The 17292-nt window shown below is 45.5% G+C and overlaps 1 protein-coding gene across 1 annotated transcript in view; it reads right to left on the minus strand.

The window, feature by feature from the left end:
* FAT3 (FAT atypical cadherin 3) overlaps positions 1 to 17292 on the minus strand; it is an 801625-nt gene that overhangs the window by 56641 nt on the left and 727692 nt on the right. Inside the window, exons 15-19 of the mRNA XM_070365061.1 lie at positions 14937 to 15151; positions 13616 to 13753; positions 12250 to 12393; positions 5753 to 5950; positions 1151 to 1949 (exon numbers count right to left, since the gene is read on the minus strand). Of these exons, the coding sequence (XP_070221162.1) occupies positions 1151 to 1949; positions 5753 to 5950; positions 12250 to 12393; positions 13616 to 13753; positions 14937 to 15151 (1494 nt within the window). The remainder of the gene's footprint in view (positions 1 to 1150; positions 1950 to 5752; positions 5951 to 12249; positions 12394 to 13615; positions 13754 to 14936; positions 15152 to 17292) is intronic.

Below are 17292 nucleotides of genomic sequence, written 5' to 3' on the forward strand. Positions count from 1 at the left end.
TAGGTTACTATCTTGCCCTTAAGCCTCATACAAACACATTCTCCACTGGAATGCTGTCCCTCTACTAGCTTTTTCACACATCTAATTACTACTTTTCCTTTTTTGAAAAAATGGAAATATACTTGATTTACAGTGATGTGTTAGCTTCAGGTATACAGCAAAGTGATTCAGTTTTATGTACATAATATATATTCTTTTCCAGGTTCCTTTCCATCATAGGCTATTATAAGATATTGAATACAGTTCCCTGTGCTACACAGTAGATCTTTTGTTGTTTATCTGTTTTATATGCAGCAGTGTGTATCTGTTAATCCCAAACTCCGGATTTATCTCCCCTGCCTTTCCCCTTTTGTAACCATAAGTTTGTTTTCTATGTCTGTGAGTCTATTTCTGTTTTGTAAGTTCACTTCTATCATTTTTTTAGATTCCACATATAAGTGATATCACATGACATATGATACAGCCACAGTGGAGAACAGTATGGAGATTCTGCAGAGAATCTAAAAACAGAATCTGAAGAATCTAAAAATCTAAAACTAAAAACAGCCACCATATGATCCAGTAATTCCACTTCTGAGCATGCATCTGGAAAAGGTGAAAACTCTAATTTGAAAAAAGTACATATACAATGTTCACAGCAGCACTATTTACAGTAGCTAAGACACAGAAGCAATCTATGATCAACAGATGAATGGATAAAGAAGATGTGGGGTGTGTGTGTGTGTAATGGAACATTACTCAGGCATAAAAAATGAAATAATGCCATCTGCAGATAACAGATAGACCTAGAAACTATCATACTAAGTGAAGTAAGTCAGACAGACAAAGACTAATTCCTGCTTATCTTTCATCTCAACCTAGAGAATAGTCCCTTCAGGAAAACTTCCCCCTTGATTGGGTCCCCTAAGGATGCTCATTGCAGGGACAATGCCCGCCCACTTGTATGTCTGGCTGCCCATAAGCTCCATGCTCCACCAAAGGGGGGCTGAGCCTGTCTTGATCACCCCGCAGCCCCGGCATCTCTCACGGTGAGAAGGCACATGGTGGGTGGTCCAGTGAGTGAATGAACTAAGACGTGCATGCGGAGACGGTAACCCAAGCCGCCTCACACAGCCCAGGCAGCGGAGGGGACGCTCCAAACCTCACTCACCATCGCAGGTGCAGCGCACGTTCCGGTAGAAACGTGGGCACACGAAGCTGATGCGGGCCGTGCTGTAGGTCATGAGCGCGTGCGAGTCCAGTGACAAGCCCTGCTCGCAATGCTGCTCCTGACAGTCCAGCCCAGAGCAGTTCTTCTCCAGGATGGCCGAGATGCGCATGGCGTTCTCCAGGTGTCTCCTCGCGTTGGACAGCTTCTGGATGAGGTAGGCCGGCTTGTAGAACTCGCTGCTGTGCGTCTCCACCGCGAACAGCATGTCCAGCTCGCTGGTGCCTGCCACGGGCTGGATGCTAATGATGTGCAGGCTGTCCTGCTTCTGGGTCAGGACCGCGTTGCGCAGGGTGCGCCGGAACCCATGCATGTGGAGACCCACAAAGTCCTCGGGGGACACGTTCTCAAAGCGAATGGTGACGGTGTTCTGCAGCATCTCCTGCACCAGCTGCTCCACGTGCACGACCACGTCAATGGGCACCTGGAAGCGGCCGTCGCTCACCGACACGTTCAGGACGTACTTGCCGCTGTCCAAGCCCCCCAGGGCGATGATCTTCCCATCGTGACTGTTCACCTTGAACAAGCTCTTCTGCTCCGATTTCAGTGCAAATGTGAGGACGTCGTACACATCCTGATCTGTGGCGTGGATCTTCCCAATGACCCCACCAGGAAAGTCATCCTCCATGGTGACGATGAAAATCTCCAGGGGGATGGCTGTGGGCTTGTGGATACTCTCCTCAATGACCCGCACTCGGACGTAGGAGTGAGACACTTGCTGAGGTTTGCCAGAATCTTTCGCCTAAAATCACCCAGCAGGGAGGGAAGATGAGGAAGTAAGACAAAAGCCCATGATAACTTTTAAAAAAGCAACATAACCCAGATAGAAAGTGTCTGCTCCTTTAACCACATTGCTGCTCCCTCCATCCCTTGTCATTATTCTACAAAATCTGAGCATGTACATATAAGTAAGAGGAGTGGTTTATCACTTTTGGTGCCCATAAGTGCACTCTGCTATGAGAATAAAATGTGTCAACATAATAAAGCCAGTGGGGGTGAACTGGAATGGAGGGATGCAGGGTGCTGTGAGATCCACAGTGCCCCAAAGAGGCTGGCTGTGTTTTAATTTAGGACAGAAGCCACAGCAGAGCCTCAAAAAGTGACATTCCCACTTAGAAGAGAAATCTTGGTTGTCTTTGGCTTCTTTGCTCTGCATGGGACCAGACAGCACTTTTCTGTACATTTAAGAAACAACGTTATTTCAAGTGAGAAGGACACAATATGGAGGCTTAGAATAAAGGGTGGTACAATGAGAAAAGCCTGAAAAAAGCCATTTTGTCTTCCTTCTTTCTGTAAGGACTGACAGAACCAACACCCTGACAGATCGTAACTGAGGACCTGCTGCATACAACGTGAAGGTGGTCAATGCCGGAGGACTTCTGCAAAGGGCAGATTCGCAGCAGCTGGGGCCCCAGGGTGGGAATCTCAGGATGGGGGCGGCCAGGAGATACCTCAGGAGATATGTCCTTGTATGTGGAAGGCAGTGTGAAAGCAGGAGCTTGGTCATCTCACAGACCCGAGTTCAAATCTTTGCTCTTCCTCTAACTATGTGTCTGGCCTGGAATAAGTCACTTAACTTCTTCAAGCTTCAATTTTTGTATCTTATTTGAGTGAAATAGTCCTATCTACTTCACAGGATTCTTGTACTGTGGGGATTAAGACTCACGTGATTGCAACATACTTGGCACAGACCTGACCCACAGAAGTACCTGATGCATGAGAGTTAATGTGATTGTTGTTACCTTTATTATTTCCATAACCACATGCTTTTTAAAATGGACTATCCAACCAGTCCATTCTGAAGGAGATCAGCCCTGGGACTTCTTTGGAGGGAATGATGCTAAAGCTGAAACTCCAATACTTTGGCCACCTCATGCGAAGAGTTGACTCATTGGAAAAGACTCTGATGCTGGGAGGGATTGGGGGCAGGAGGAGAAGGGACGACAGAGGATGAGATGGCTGGATGGCATCACTGACTCATTCGATGGACGTGAGTCTGGGTGAACTCTGGGAGTTGGTGATGGACAGGGAGGCCTGGCATGCTGCGATTCATGGGGTCGCAAAGAGTTGGACATGACTGAGCGACTGAACTGAACTGAACTGATATGAACCAGAGATGCTAGAATGGAAAATTCACTTACAGGGAGACTGATTTAGCAAATAGGACTGAACTTGAAGTCAAACCGTGTAGAGCCTTGAAGGACAATGATGAGTTCAGACCCCATAGGTCAGAGGCTGCCCACTCAAAGATCAGAGGCCAGAAAGGCAAGAAGCCACTGGGTGTAAGGTAACAGACCCATGGTCCTGTGGGCTAAGAAGAACTGGACAGTCATGTCTGCCTAAAAACCCTAAAATTCAGTGTCTGAACAAGCCAGAATTCACAAGGTTTCTGGCAATAGGGAGCTCAGATGTTTTTAGTTTAGGGGTTAGCACCCATTTTCTGTAAAGGGCGAGACAAGAAATACTTTAAGTTTTGGGGTTATATGATCTGTATCAACTACTCAACTTCCAGCAAGAAGGCAGCTCAGAGCATATGTAAATGAACTGGAAAGGCTGAGTTCCCGTAAAACTTTATTTATAAAAACAGGTTGAAGACAGGATGTGGTTGAGGGGTTACAGTCTGTTGACCTCTGGTTTAGTGGAATAAGATAATCAAAGTGGAATGATTAGCCTGGAAAGGGTACAGACATAGATCAGAAAGAATAAAGCTGAAGCCAGAGGAACATCCAGGAGGTTTTGCAATAGTCTCAGTATGGGACAATTTAGAATAAAGGGGGGAGATTGCAAAGGGTATATACCTGATGCACGCTGAGACATTCTGGAAACAGAATGTGGGCCTCGGTGGTAAATTTAATATAAGGGACAAGTAGCAGAAAGCTCTCCATGGTGTTTACAAAGTCTGAGATGTGAAATATGCTAACAGCCAGAGAAGGTAGGCAAAGAACTGTACTGGCTTCTGTGTGTACTCAAATCAGTCAGTCGTGTTTAACTCTGCGACCCCATGGACTATAGCTCTCTAGGCTCCTCTGTCCATGGGATTTTCCAGGCAAGAATATTGGAGTGGATTGTCATTTCCTCCTCCAGGGGATCTTCCCTATGCAGGGATCGAACACAAGTCTCTTGCATCTCCTGCATTGGCAGGCAGGTTCTTTACCACTAGTGCCAGCTGGGAAGCCCCAGTAGCTTCTGTGAGAAGGTACTAAAACTCTCTCCTTGACCTTGAGGACCTCTAACTGTGATATAAAGTCATTTACATAATATTGTTGAAGGAGTGGGTGACAATTGAAGAGTTTATCAATGTGCTTCAAGCCAAAAGTCATTAATTTGAAAGGTTTCGTGGGGTAGGGTAAGCCATAACTTATCCAAAGAGATAAGGTACACAAAAGACTATTCTCATCATTGCCACTATTAATAATAGGTTGCTGTCTGTGCCAACTGTGCTTAAAAAACAGTCACTCAGTCTCACTGATGGGACCCACTTCTTGGGACTGGCAAAATTTGCAACCAGGGGTTTTTTTAGCACTCTCTCGTTTCCTGCTTCTGTTCATGCCCTTCCTGTAACTGCCACTTCTGCCTCTTGGTCTCCCTTCATTCGACATCACGACCTTGAGGAAGCTGAAATGTTGGGAGGCCACTGCCACCCGAGTCCCTGTTCCTGTTTCCCCTCTCTGGGGAAACTTACCAAGAAGTGTGGTGTGCTAAGTCTCTTTAGTCATGTCCAACTTTGTTATCCTATGGACTATAGCCCTCCAGGCTCCTCTGTCCATGGGATTCTCCAGGCAAGAACATTGGAGTGAGTTGCCATGCCTTCCTCCAGGGGATCTTCCCAACCCAGGGATCAACTTGTGTCTCTTATGTCTCCTGCATTGGCAGGCGGGTTCTTTACCACTAGTGCCATCTGGGAAGCTCAAGCAGAGGTCTCTTAAAAAGCAGAGGTCATGAAATATTAATATGAAAATATCAATATTAATATGAAAAATTAATAGCTTCATTACACCAGGACAAGGATTGGTCGTTTCCCAAGTGGGGTGATCCGGGAAATACTTCTCAGTACCAAGAAGTAATGGAGAAGGAAATGGCAACCCACTCCTGTATGCTTGCCTGGAAAATCCCATGGATAGAGGAGCCTGGCAGGCTATACAGTCCATAGGGTTGCAATGAGTGGGACATGACTTAGCAACTAAATGACAACCACCCCCAAGCAGTAAACCTTGACCAGTGAGTTGTCCTTGGGCTTCATATGGAGCCTGAGAAGTGTTCAGAATACAGATTTAAGCCAGAGACCATCGGCCCAGCACACCCTGCAGGAAAGTCCCTTTTCAACAATGATGCTTCCTTTCCTTCCTGTTCAATTTCACACACAGAGGCCTCTTTTACTGGTGTGAAATTGAATTTGAGATTAAAAGGGGAACACTCCTACACGGTAATGAATTATGTTGACTTGCTCAACAGAAAAAAAAAAACAAACAAAACAAAACAACCAAGGGGCAGAGCCCGTAGTAGAGGAGAAAGCTGGCCTGCAACAGGTAGAGGATGAGGCCATACCTGAACACACAGCACGTACTCTGGAGACTCCGTGTGCTGGAAGACCACGGCTGACCTCAGGATCCCGTCCGAGTCCAACACGAACGCCTCCTCTTCATTTCCCGACAAAATAGAGAAGGAGAAGGGAGGCCCATTGTGAAAGGAGTCTTTGTCTGTCACCATGAGCTGCAGAACGCTGGTGCCTACTGGCTTATTTTCCTGCATAAGAGAGTATATTAAAAGGGAAGATAAAATTACACCTCTTCGCACATTTAAAAAAAACCCATCATTACCGGCTGAGAGTGCTGGGCCAGAAAGCAGAGCTTTTAATGGAAGGGATTCCCTGTGATATTATCTCGTCTTCTGAAAAATGCTGGTGTCTGTAAGCATCATCCCATCATTGGCTGCCTCCCCAGACTGCCCCGTGAGACAATGAGCTGCAGGTGAGAACACAAGGACTTGGCCTTGAACTGCTTTGCAGGTTCCAAGGATGCTGCCTGGCTCCATCTGTCCTTGAAAGGCCAGAATTGCCCTGAGTTCACCCAGATGGCTCTGGAAATCCACGGTACTCATCAGCCTTCATGACGGCATCAGAAATCCACTAGAGGCAAGAAAACATCAACCTTTTGGGATGGAAAATCTTTCCTCACACTTGTCACAACACGATTACGCTGAGGTCCAACACAGTGACATGGTGTCACCATACTGGACTTTTACGGAGACATACTGGCAACTTCCTGGTAGAAATACAAAGGCATGTGTTGGGTGGAAAATAGGGCTTTAAATCCCACCATCAGAACACAGTTCCTCTGTTTCTTGAGGGAAGAAAAAGGGGATGGGATATTCCTCAATCAGAGAATGAAGAGAAAAGACATCTACAACTTCATCAGAAGTTTAGGAAGCCCAGATGTCCTTATGCCAATGTTATATTGCTGAAACTTTGCCTTATATCTCAGATGGAAACACAGAGACTCTTAGTCACTCCTTCTCAGGCCCAAGGTTGTCCTCTGAAAACACTAAATTAAATTCCTCAGTGGCTTGGGCGCCAGTTTCCTTGCTCTGCCCTGTCTGGACTTCAGCATTACCAGAGTGCAGGCCTGGAATCAGCTTCATTAGTTCAGGCCTTCTGATGAGATTGACTTTGGATTAACCAAGTCTGGGTCACAGAGATGGAGACAGTGACACCCTGCATGATAGGAGTCATGCACAGGGAGGGTGCACTCACGTTTTAGGTGCCGAATTTGTCTTATAAGAACCATGTGTTGGAAAAAGAAAATTATTTTTGGGTGAACAATGGGAGGAGCATTATTTTTTTTGCAAGAGAATGAGGCGAGGAAAACCTCAGAGACCTCTCATTTGCTTCTCCTCTCAAGTGGCCTTTGGGTCACTGGGAACCAGACACCGGCTCTCTCTGGGATCAGTCATGGAAACGCCCAGCCATGCACAGATTTACCGGGGCACACTGACAGCAGCCTCAGCACCACACCAAATAGATTTATGGATTTGTTTGCTCTCTCTCTAAAAGCCATTTCCTCTGCAGAAGAGAGAGGGAGAGAGGATGTGTGCCCGAGGGGTCGCACGTGAGGAAGGAGGGTGAAATACAGTGCAGACGGCCACGTTGCAGACAGGAGCCATGGTCACCGCTCAAGGGCTGAGTCTCTGTTCCTCCCTGGCTGACTTCCTGGAGCATGGGTGAGGACAGGCCATCAGGCTGATGGATCGTGTCATAAAAGCACAGGTTGCTGTGGCAGAGCCCATTTTCCATGGGGCTAGTGTGGAGCGGGGGAGGGGGAGACAGTGGCCCCGAGGGGACAGGGGTTGGGGGGGAGCCAAACCATAGAGGGGATAGGGCGCCGGGGTGAGGGGAGGGCATCAGAGCCTGAGCAAGCTCTGTAGAGTCGCGGAGGGGCAGGCACACACAGCTGCTGGAAAAGGCATCAGAGAGGAGAGGGAAAACAAACACCCCCAGAGAAGGAATCCGGTTCCCCTGAGGAAGCGCTGACAAGGGAGCAGAGATGCTCAGCCTGATCCTGGGGGGCCCAGTGGGGCGGGTCTGGGGGGGCAGAGGGGTGGCTATGGATGGCCAGACTCAAAGTCTTGAATGTTGCTCCAAAGGGGGTCTCTCGAGACCTGGCTCACTCTCATCTCCCCTTCTACCAACAAAGTCCTGGGAACCCGTAGGGGTGATTCTGAGGCTGATTTCCTAGAATATCTGTAGCCATCCCAGTACACATCTGTCCATCCCTGTCTCCTATAAATCCTCCACGCTGACAGTATTCCTGGATTGGGTTTCCTGATCCTCCTGAAGTCGGGCTTCCAGCTTTTGAAATGCTAGGAAATTGAAGTAGCTCAGTGCTTAGGACTTGTATTCATGAGATATCTTTTGAATAAAAATAAAAAAGGTAGGATGAAAAGTTGTTCTCTCTGAGAGCAGAATACCAGCAGGAAGTCACTGTCTCCTGCAGTCTAATTTTAGAGAGCAGGTGGGCTTAAAGTGCTAAACAAACTGCTTATGGAAGACTGATTTTAATGAGGAGCAGTTCTAGCCTGATGGCCAATCCCTCTTTGACAAACGAGATGGCTCCTATCAATAGCCCCTGCTAGAACAGCACAAAGTGCTTAAAGGCAGCCTGTCATTGTGGCAGAGAATACTCTCTTCTGAAGACAGACCTGAATTCAAATGCTGACTCCAGCACTTTACAGCTGCCTGACCTTGGGTGGGCTACTGAACCTCCCAGATCCTAACCTCCTTCACTCTAAACCAGGGGCTGGGCCACAATGGGGACAGATGTACAGAAAGCACTTGACACTTGAGAGAACCCCACTGGCAAATTTTTTCTTATCAATGTTTATTAATCAGTTGCAGTGAAAGAATCAGGCTCTTTTCATACCAGCTGGGAGAAATACCAACAACCTCAGATATGCACATGACACCACCCTAATGGCAGAAATTGAAGAGGAACTAAAGAGCCTTTTGATGAAGCTGAAAGAGGACAGTGAAAAAGCTGGCTTAAAACTCAACATTCCAGCCATAGAAGGAACATACCTCAACATAATAAAAGCCATATATGATAAACCCACAGCAAACATTATCCTCAATGGGGAAAAATTGAAAGCATTTCCCCTAAAGTCAGGAACAAGACAAGGGTGCCCACTCTCACCACTAGTATTCAACATAGTTTTAGAAGTTTTAGCCACAGCAATCAGAGAAAAAAAAAAGAAATACAAGGAATCCAGATTGGAAAAGAAGAAATAAAACTCTCACTGTTTGCAGATGACATGATCCTCCACACAGAAAACCCTAAAGACACCATCAGAAAATTACTAGAGCTAATCAATGAATATAGTAAAGTTTCAGGATATAAAATTAACACACAGAAATCCATTGCATTCCTATACACTAGCAATGAGAAAACAGAAAGAGAAATTAAGGAAACAATTTCATTCACCATTGCAACAAAAAGAATAAAATACTTAGGAATAAATCTACCTAAAGAAACAAAAGACCTATATATAGAAAACTATAAAACACTGATGAAAGAAATGAAAGATGACACAAATAGATGGAGAAATATACCATGTTCATGGATTGGAAGAATCAATATAGTGAAAATGAGTATACTACCCAAAGCAATCTAGAAATTCAATGCAATCCCTATCAAGCTACCAACGGTATTTTTCACAGAACTAGAACAAATAATTTCACAACTTGTATGGAAATACAAAAAAACTTTGAATAGCCAAAGCAATCTTGAGAAAGAAGAATGGAACTGGAGGAATCAACCTACCTGACTTCAGACTATACTACAGAGCTACAGTCATTAAGACAGTATGGTGCTGGCATGAAGACAGAAACACAGACCAATGGAACAAAATAGAAAACCCAGAAATAAACCCATGCACCTACAGGCATCTTATTTTTGATAAAGGAGGCAAGAATATACAGTGGGGCACAGACAGCCTATTCAATACATGGTGCTGGGAAAACTGGACAGCCGCATGTAAAAGAATGAAACTAGAACACTTTCTAACACCATACACAAAGATAAACTCAAAATGGTTTAAAGACCTAAATGTAAGTCCAGAAACTATAAAACTCCTAGAGGAAAACATAGGCAAAACACTCTCTGACATAAATCACAGCAGGATTCTCTATGCCCCACCTCCCAGAGTAATGGAAATAAAAGCAAAAATAAACAAATGGGACCTAATTAAACTGAAAAGCTTTTGCACAATGAAGGAAACTATAAGCAAGGTGAAAAGACAGCTTTCAGAATGGGAGAAAATAATAGCAGCTTATGCAGCTCAATTCCAGAAAAATAAACAACCCAATCAAAAAATGGGCCAAAGAACTAAACAGACATTTCTCCAAAGCAGACATACAGATGGCTAACAAACACATTAAAAGATGCTCAACATCATTCATTATCAGAAAAATGCAAGTCAAAACCACAATGAGGTACCATCTTACGCTGGTCAGAATGGCTGCTGTCAAAAAGTCTACAAACAATAAATGCTGGAGAGGGTGTGGAGAAAAGGGAACCCACTTCACTGTTGGTGGGAATGCAAACTAGTACAGCCACTATGGAGAACAGTGTAGAGATGCCATAAAAAACTGGAAACAGACCTCCCATACAACCCAGCAATCCCACTGCTGGGCATACACACTGAAGAAATCAGAATCGAAAGAGACACGTGGACCCCAGTGTTCATCACAGCACTGTTTGCAATAGCCAGGACATGGAAGCAACCTAGAAGTCCATTGGCAGACAAATGGATAAGAAAGCTGTGGTACATGTGAGAGAGTCATTTCCTAGGCAGGTTGATAGGGAGTCTAGGGGTCCCCAAGGAGAGAGGGGTCTGGAATTCTCAAGGAGGAAAAAAGGACAAACTTTTTTTCTTTCTCCACATTCCTTAGGATTATATACCAATAATGTATCCTGCCTAAGGACAGTCTTTGGATTCAACCTTCTGTTATTTTAAAATGTTAATTATGGGAGTATACCTGGTCTTTACAAGGATGCATCTTGCCTGAGGACAGTGTTATCTTAAAATGTAAATTATGGGAGTAGGTCGGAGGAGGTCTTTACAACCTCCAGACATTCTTTGGATTATATAACCTCATTATTAACACTAGCAAGCGGGTACTCTTTCTGCCCCCTTCTGATGCCTATGTCAGAAGCTTTCTCTATCTCCTTTATACTTTAATAAAACTTTACTACACAAAAGCTCTGAGCGATCAAGCCTCGTCTCTGGCCCCGGATTGAATTCTTCTCCTCCGGAGGCCAAGAATCCCGGTGTATTCGCGTGATTCAACAACAACCTTTCACATGTACACAATGGATTATTACTCAGCTATTAAAAAGAATGCATTTGAATCAGTTCTAATGAGGTGGATGAAACTGGAGCCTATTATACAAAGCGAAGTAAGTCAGAAAGAAAACTACCAAAACAGTATATTAACGCATATATATGGAATTTAGAAAGATGGTAACAATGACCCTGTATGCAAGACAGCAAAAGAGACACAGATGTAAAGGACAGACTTTTGGACTCTGTGGGAGAAGGCAAGGGTGGGATGCTTTGAGAGAGTAGCATTGAAACATGTATATTATCAAATGTGAAACAGATCACCAGTCCAGGTTCTATGCATGAGACAGGGTGCTCAGGGCTGGTGCTCTGGGATGACCCTGAGGGATGGGATGGGGAGGGAGGTGGGAGGAGGGGTTCAGGATGGGGACGCATGTACACCCATGGCTGATTCATGTCAATGTATGGCAAAAACCACAGCAATATTGTAAAGTATTTAGCCTCCAATTAAAATTAATTAATTAATTAAAAAAAAAAAAAACCTCAACATTAAGAAACCTAAGATCATGGCATCTGGTCCCATTACTTCATGGCAAATAGATGGGGAAATAATGGAAACAGTGAGAGACTTGATTTTCTTGGGCTCTAAAATCACTCTGCTGATAAAGGTTTGCATAAAGCTATGGTTTTTCCAGTAGTCATGTGTGGATCTGAGAGTTGGACTATAAAGAAGGTTGAGCACTGGAGAACTGATGCTTTCAAATTATGGCTCTGAAGGAAACTCTTGAGAGTTCCTTGGACAGAAAGGAGATCAAACCAGTCAATACTAAAGGATATCAACCCTGCATATTCCTTGGAAGGACTGATGCTGAAGCTGAAACTCCAATAATTTAGCCATCAGGTGTGAAGAGCCGACTCTCTGGGAAAGACTCTGATGCTGGGAAAGATTGAAGGCAGGAGGAGAAGGGGACGACAGAGGATGAGATGGGGCGTCATCAACTCAATGGATATGAGTTTGAGAATCTCTGGGAGATGGTGAAGGACAGGAAAGCCTGGCACACCGCCCTCCATGGGGTCGCAAAGAGTCGGACACGACTTAGGGACCAAACAAGAACAACAAATGATGTGATGAGTTGATAAGGAAACCACAGCAGAGGATGGAGGCTGAGTGAATCAGCACAGGTGCCTGGCAGGCCAGATTTGCTTACCTGAATCACAGCGGTAGCGTTAGCAGGTGTAAAGACTGGGCTGTTGTCATTCACATCAGAAATATCGATGTTGACAGTGGCAGTTGAGGACATCGCAGGCATGCCGCTGTCTACTGCCTGGACGAGCAGGGAGTATCCAGACACCTACCAAAGAACAAAGGGCCCACAGTAAAGATCATGGTGCCTGCTTCCTTCTGGGCCTACACAGAGGTGCTGTGGGCTTGCTATGCTCTGCTAAAGATGAGCTGTCTTCGCTTTGAGTCTTTGGACCAGGTTTCTCAACCTGGGCACCAGCTGGCATTTGGAGCCGGATCATTCTTTGTTGCCAGGGGATGATCTGTGCATTGTAGGATGTTTAGCAGCACCCCTAGTCTCTACCCACTAGAAGTCAATATTGCCTCTGACCATTTGTCAGAAACAAAAATGTCTCCCAAATATTGCCAGATGTTCCCTGGAGGTACATCGCTCCTGTTTAGAAGCACGGCCCTTGGCCTTTGTTTAAATCACAACAGTTGTCACCACTGATCTGTCTCATGTATCAGTTTTGATACTTCGGGAGTACCTTATGGGGATCTATCACACAGTGAGATCTTTCTAAGCATCACGTCTATGGCATCTTTTTCCGTATTTTAACTTCACTTTGAAGACACATTTTTGGTCAAAAAAGACAATGTTTAGAAACTTGATTTCACCTTGACAGAGGAATCTTCTGAATCATTCTTTCTAACCTAGATACCTTCAGGTAGTCCTTTTGTGTCTGCTCACTTAGGGCCAATGCTGCTCATGAAATCAGGACCACAGAATCCCAATGCTGAATGTACTTTTCTGCCTTCTTGCTTTGGAAGGACAGAAATTCAAACCATTCAGAAATATACACTTTTGCTTTTTCTTTAAAACTTCCCTAAATAAGAAACCATCAGTATCTATTGGCAGCAAGTTCTTTCAAAGGTTTTAATGCAAATATTCCCTGCTGCATTTCAGCCCATTTCTATTTACTCCCATTATTTAGACTGGAGAGTGCTCGCACGCTCAGTTGCTCAGCTCTGTTTAACTTTTTGCCACCCCATGGACTGTAGCAGTCCTGTGTCCTGTGTAGCCCGCCAGGCTCCTCTGTCCATGGGATTTCCCAGGCAAGAATACTGGAGTGGGCTGCCATTTCCTTCTCCAGGGGATCGTCCCAATCCAGGTATCAAAATCGTGTCTCTGCAGCTCCTGCATTGACAGGTAGATTCTTTACCACTGAGCCACCTGGGAAGCCCATTTAGAATGGAGAACCTCCCTACTTATACTCACAGAATCCATGCCTGATTTCAGTGAAGGGGGTGGGGATCATGGATGGGAAGGGAGCAGGCCTGAACTAGCTTACCCGTTCCCGGTCCAATTTCTTCTTAACTTTCACAAGTCCCAAGACAGGATCCACAGCAAATTCATTATCCCGGTCTCCATTCACAATGGAAAAACGAATCTGTCCATTGGGCTGGCTGTCTGCATCTTCTGCTATTAGCTTCACAGGACACAAACAAAACAAAGATATGACAGGGGCGACCCAGAAAAGGTTTATTCTTAGGGTCCAGGTCTTTACAAATGGGCACTGCTCTGGCAGGTTTCTTGGGTGCATTGCTCACCAGTGCCAGCAATCAGGCCCCAGGGGGAGAGATTTTGGGTTAGCCTAAGAAGGAAAGCACCATTACTGGAACTGTTATTTTATTTCTCTTCATTTTCATCTGAATGCAGCCTGATGCTTGTTAGGCCTGATTTCCCTCAGGCCTTGAGCCAGTTAAGACAGACCCCAAACTAACTGATAGGGATACTTCAGTAATTCTTTCCCAATTCTGCAAAACAATGATCTCTGCCACTGAGTTGGATGTTTTGTAAACCTATGCACTTCCATGTTAAGGAAGTCCAAGAGAACTTCCTTTTCCACACGGCTAACATGCAGACCCACTGTCTCCTGCTCTGAGTTGCTGATTTGGCGTTTGTATGTACAGAAATAGTCTCATATAGTTCCAGGCCCCAGGAGAGAGGGCCTGCAGGGTCTACCAGGGAGATGTAAAGAAGGAACATCTCCAACTTGGTGCTGCAGGAGTCAGGAAGGCACCCCTGCAGCTTAGGGGTGGTGAGGGTCCTGAGGACGGGGCTCCCTGTTTCCCGATGTAACTTTTATATCTAAGAGAACCTGTGTTCTCCTAACACATGTTCTTACTGCTATTAGAAAAAAGTTCCTTCCAGAAAGAGCTCCTCTAAGAGTGGCCAATCGATCTTAAGCTTGATCCTATTTGTAGCTGCCTTACCGTGTGTGTGTATGTGTGTGTGCGTGCGTGTTTGGTGTGGGGGAGGTGGAAATAATTTTTTTCTGTCTTCAGACTTGTCATCTAAGTTACAAACTTATAGCAGCTATTAGGAATTAATTCCACAGTCTGTTTTGTTTCCTTGAAAAACGTCCACTCCTGGGAGGAAAGTGGTTAAAGATCGCCTACCCCTTGCTGTAAATGAACTTATCAGACCCTCTCTAACAGACAGAATGGGGGAGGAGCAGCTGAAAGACTGGTGTCTGAGTAGAGTTCTTGGGGACCAAAGGGAGCCTGAAAGGAGAAAGTGTGAAGATAATCCAAGATGGACTTTGCTCACTTTTTCACTCTCTTGAAGATCATTCATCCGAAATACCTAGACCTCCTTCTGGCACCTACCAAAATGACTGAGTCCCCGACCAAGGCGTCTTCACTTATGACAGCACTGTACACGTCCTGGCTGAACTCGGGAGGGTTGTCATTCACATCCGTGAGGTTGATGCCGACAGTGGTCACAGCGCTGAGGGCAGGTGTCCCGCCATCTTTCGCTTCCACCACGAGGTAAAACTTTCTGCATAATTCATAGTCCAGGGCCTCAGATACAGAAATACCCCCTTTGAAGAAAAATGGGGAGTTTTAGATTTAATCAGGAAAAAACGAAACACTCTGGTCAGCAGCTCCACAATCATGGTAATATCTGTGACATCGTCTCCAGCCAAGACTGAGATATTCAGGAATTTGTTTATTTAATGCCTGCTGAAAGCATCCCAAAGTCTGATTAACGCTGTCAGTTAAAACACAGCTACCCATCAGACACAACACTGAAGAAATCGAGTCTTTGTTTATTTCTGCAACAGTGTCAGAACCCCTCAAGCAGCTGGAAATCTCTGGCATTATTCACCCTTATGGGAAGAGGGGCAGGAGCAAGCGGCCCCCAGAAATGTCTCCCCAGGATTCCTCCAGAAGACCAGGCAGACTGAGACTGAGCCAAGATGCATCAATGTGATTCTATGACCTCAACCCTCATCAGTTAGTGTATGTGTGTGTGTGCTAAGTCACTTCTGTCGTGTCCGATTCTGTACGACACTATGGACTGTAACCCACCAGGCTCCTCTGTCCATGGGATTCTCCAGGAAAGAATACTGGAGTGGGTTGCCATTTCCTCCTCCAGGGGATCTTCCCCACCCAGGGATTGAACCCCCGTCTCTATATCTCCTGCATTCACAGACAGGTTCTTTACCAGTAGCACCACCTGGGAAGGACCAGTTAGTATATACTTGTGAACTTCACCTAAGTCTTAAATTGAATTACCCACTAAGGTGCCTTACCTACTCACAATGTGCTTATCTAAAACTTTTAGGTCACAAAGAGGACAAAGAAAGTTAAGGATACTGTAACATGCTGGAGAAGGAAACACTTGGGAATCTGTAACCAAAAGAAGTGTGAGTTTAGTGTCCACAACTACAGAGAAGAGCTAACACTCATGAAAGTGAAAGTGAAAGTCGCTTAGTCTTGTCAGACTCTTTGCGACCCCATGGTCCATACAGTCCATGGAATTCTCCAGGCCAGAATACTGGAGTAGGTAGCCTTTCCCTTCTCCAGGGGATCATCCCAACCCAGGTCTCCTGCATTGCAGGCAGATTCTTTACCAGCAGAGCCACAGGGGAAGCCCAAGAATACTGGAGTGGGTAGCCTATCCCTTCTCCAGTTGATCTTCCCTACCCAGGAATTGAACTGGGGTTTCCTGCACTGCAGGCGGATTCTTTACCAACTGAGTTATCAGGGAAGCCCAACACTCATGGTACAGTTATTTAAGCAGATAAAGAAGGTGAAAGCAGCTAGCTGGGTGGCACCCTCACAATGGGCTCCCTGAGTTCTCTTTCCCATCCATCCTAGTCCTTTCTGGTGGGCAACCTAGTCCTGAGCTCCGCAGTTGGTAGTTGATCACTGTGCCGTTTACAGGGAAGTTCTCAAGGGCATTTCCCTGGTGACTCAGATGGTAAAGAACCCGCCTGCAGTGCGGGAGACCCGGGTTCAACCCCTGGGTAGGGAAGATCCCCTGGAGAAGGGAACGGCTACCCTCTCCGGTATTCTCGCCTGGAGAATCCCATGGACAGAGGAGCTTGGGGGGCTACAGTCCATGGGGTCGCAGTTGGACACGGCTGAACAACTAACACTTTCACCTGGAAAAGAGTCACTGAGATCAAGGTGAGTACATTTCATTCGTTCTCTTTCCAGACAGGCAGCTTCTCTAGCGGCTAAGGCTGCCTCTACCTAAGGTGAGAAGCAGAAGTCATACTCATAATAAGGGCCTCTTTCTTGCCATAATTAAGTTTTCTTAGCAATTACCACCTCTAGCGCTTTATTTTACATCCCAGTCTCGTTATCCAGAGTCATATTTAAACAGTACTTAACCACTTCCTCATGGTATTCATATACAATGGCCATAACTAGACAAGCTAAGGCTAACACATATTTAAATGAGGAAAACTCCCACACATTTTAATTTGAAGTAATGACCTTAATAAGCAGGGTTACTGCTGGGAGAAGCAGCTACTGCAATCCTTTCAGTAGTTTTCACCCTCCCATTCTAAGGGTGGGGACTATATCTCCTCCAATTTTTTCACCCTCACGGCATAGCTGTGTTACGTAGAGGTTAGAGAATGTATCCCAGAGTCAGGAAGATCTGAATTCAAATTCTGGATTCCCCACTCCCATCCCCACTTACTCTCACTGGAGGAATTATTTAACCTCC

Source organism: Bos mutus, chromosome 29 (assembly GCF_027580195.1).
Source record: "Bos mutus isolate GX-2022 chromosome 29, NWIPB_WYAK_1.1, whole genome shotgun sequence".
Taxonomy (NCBI): Eukaryota; Metazoa; Chordata; class Mammalia; order Artiodactyla; family Bovidae; genus Bos; species Bos mutus.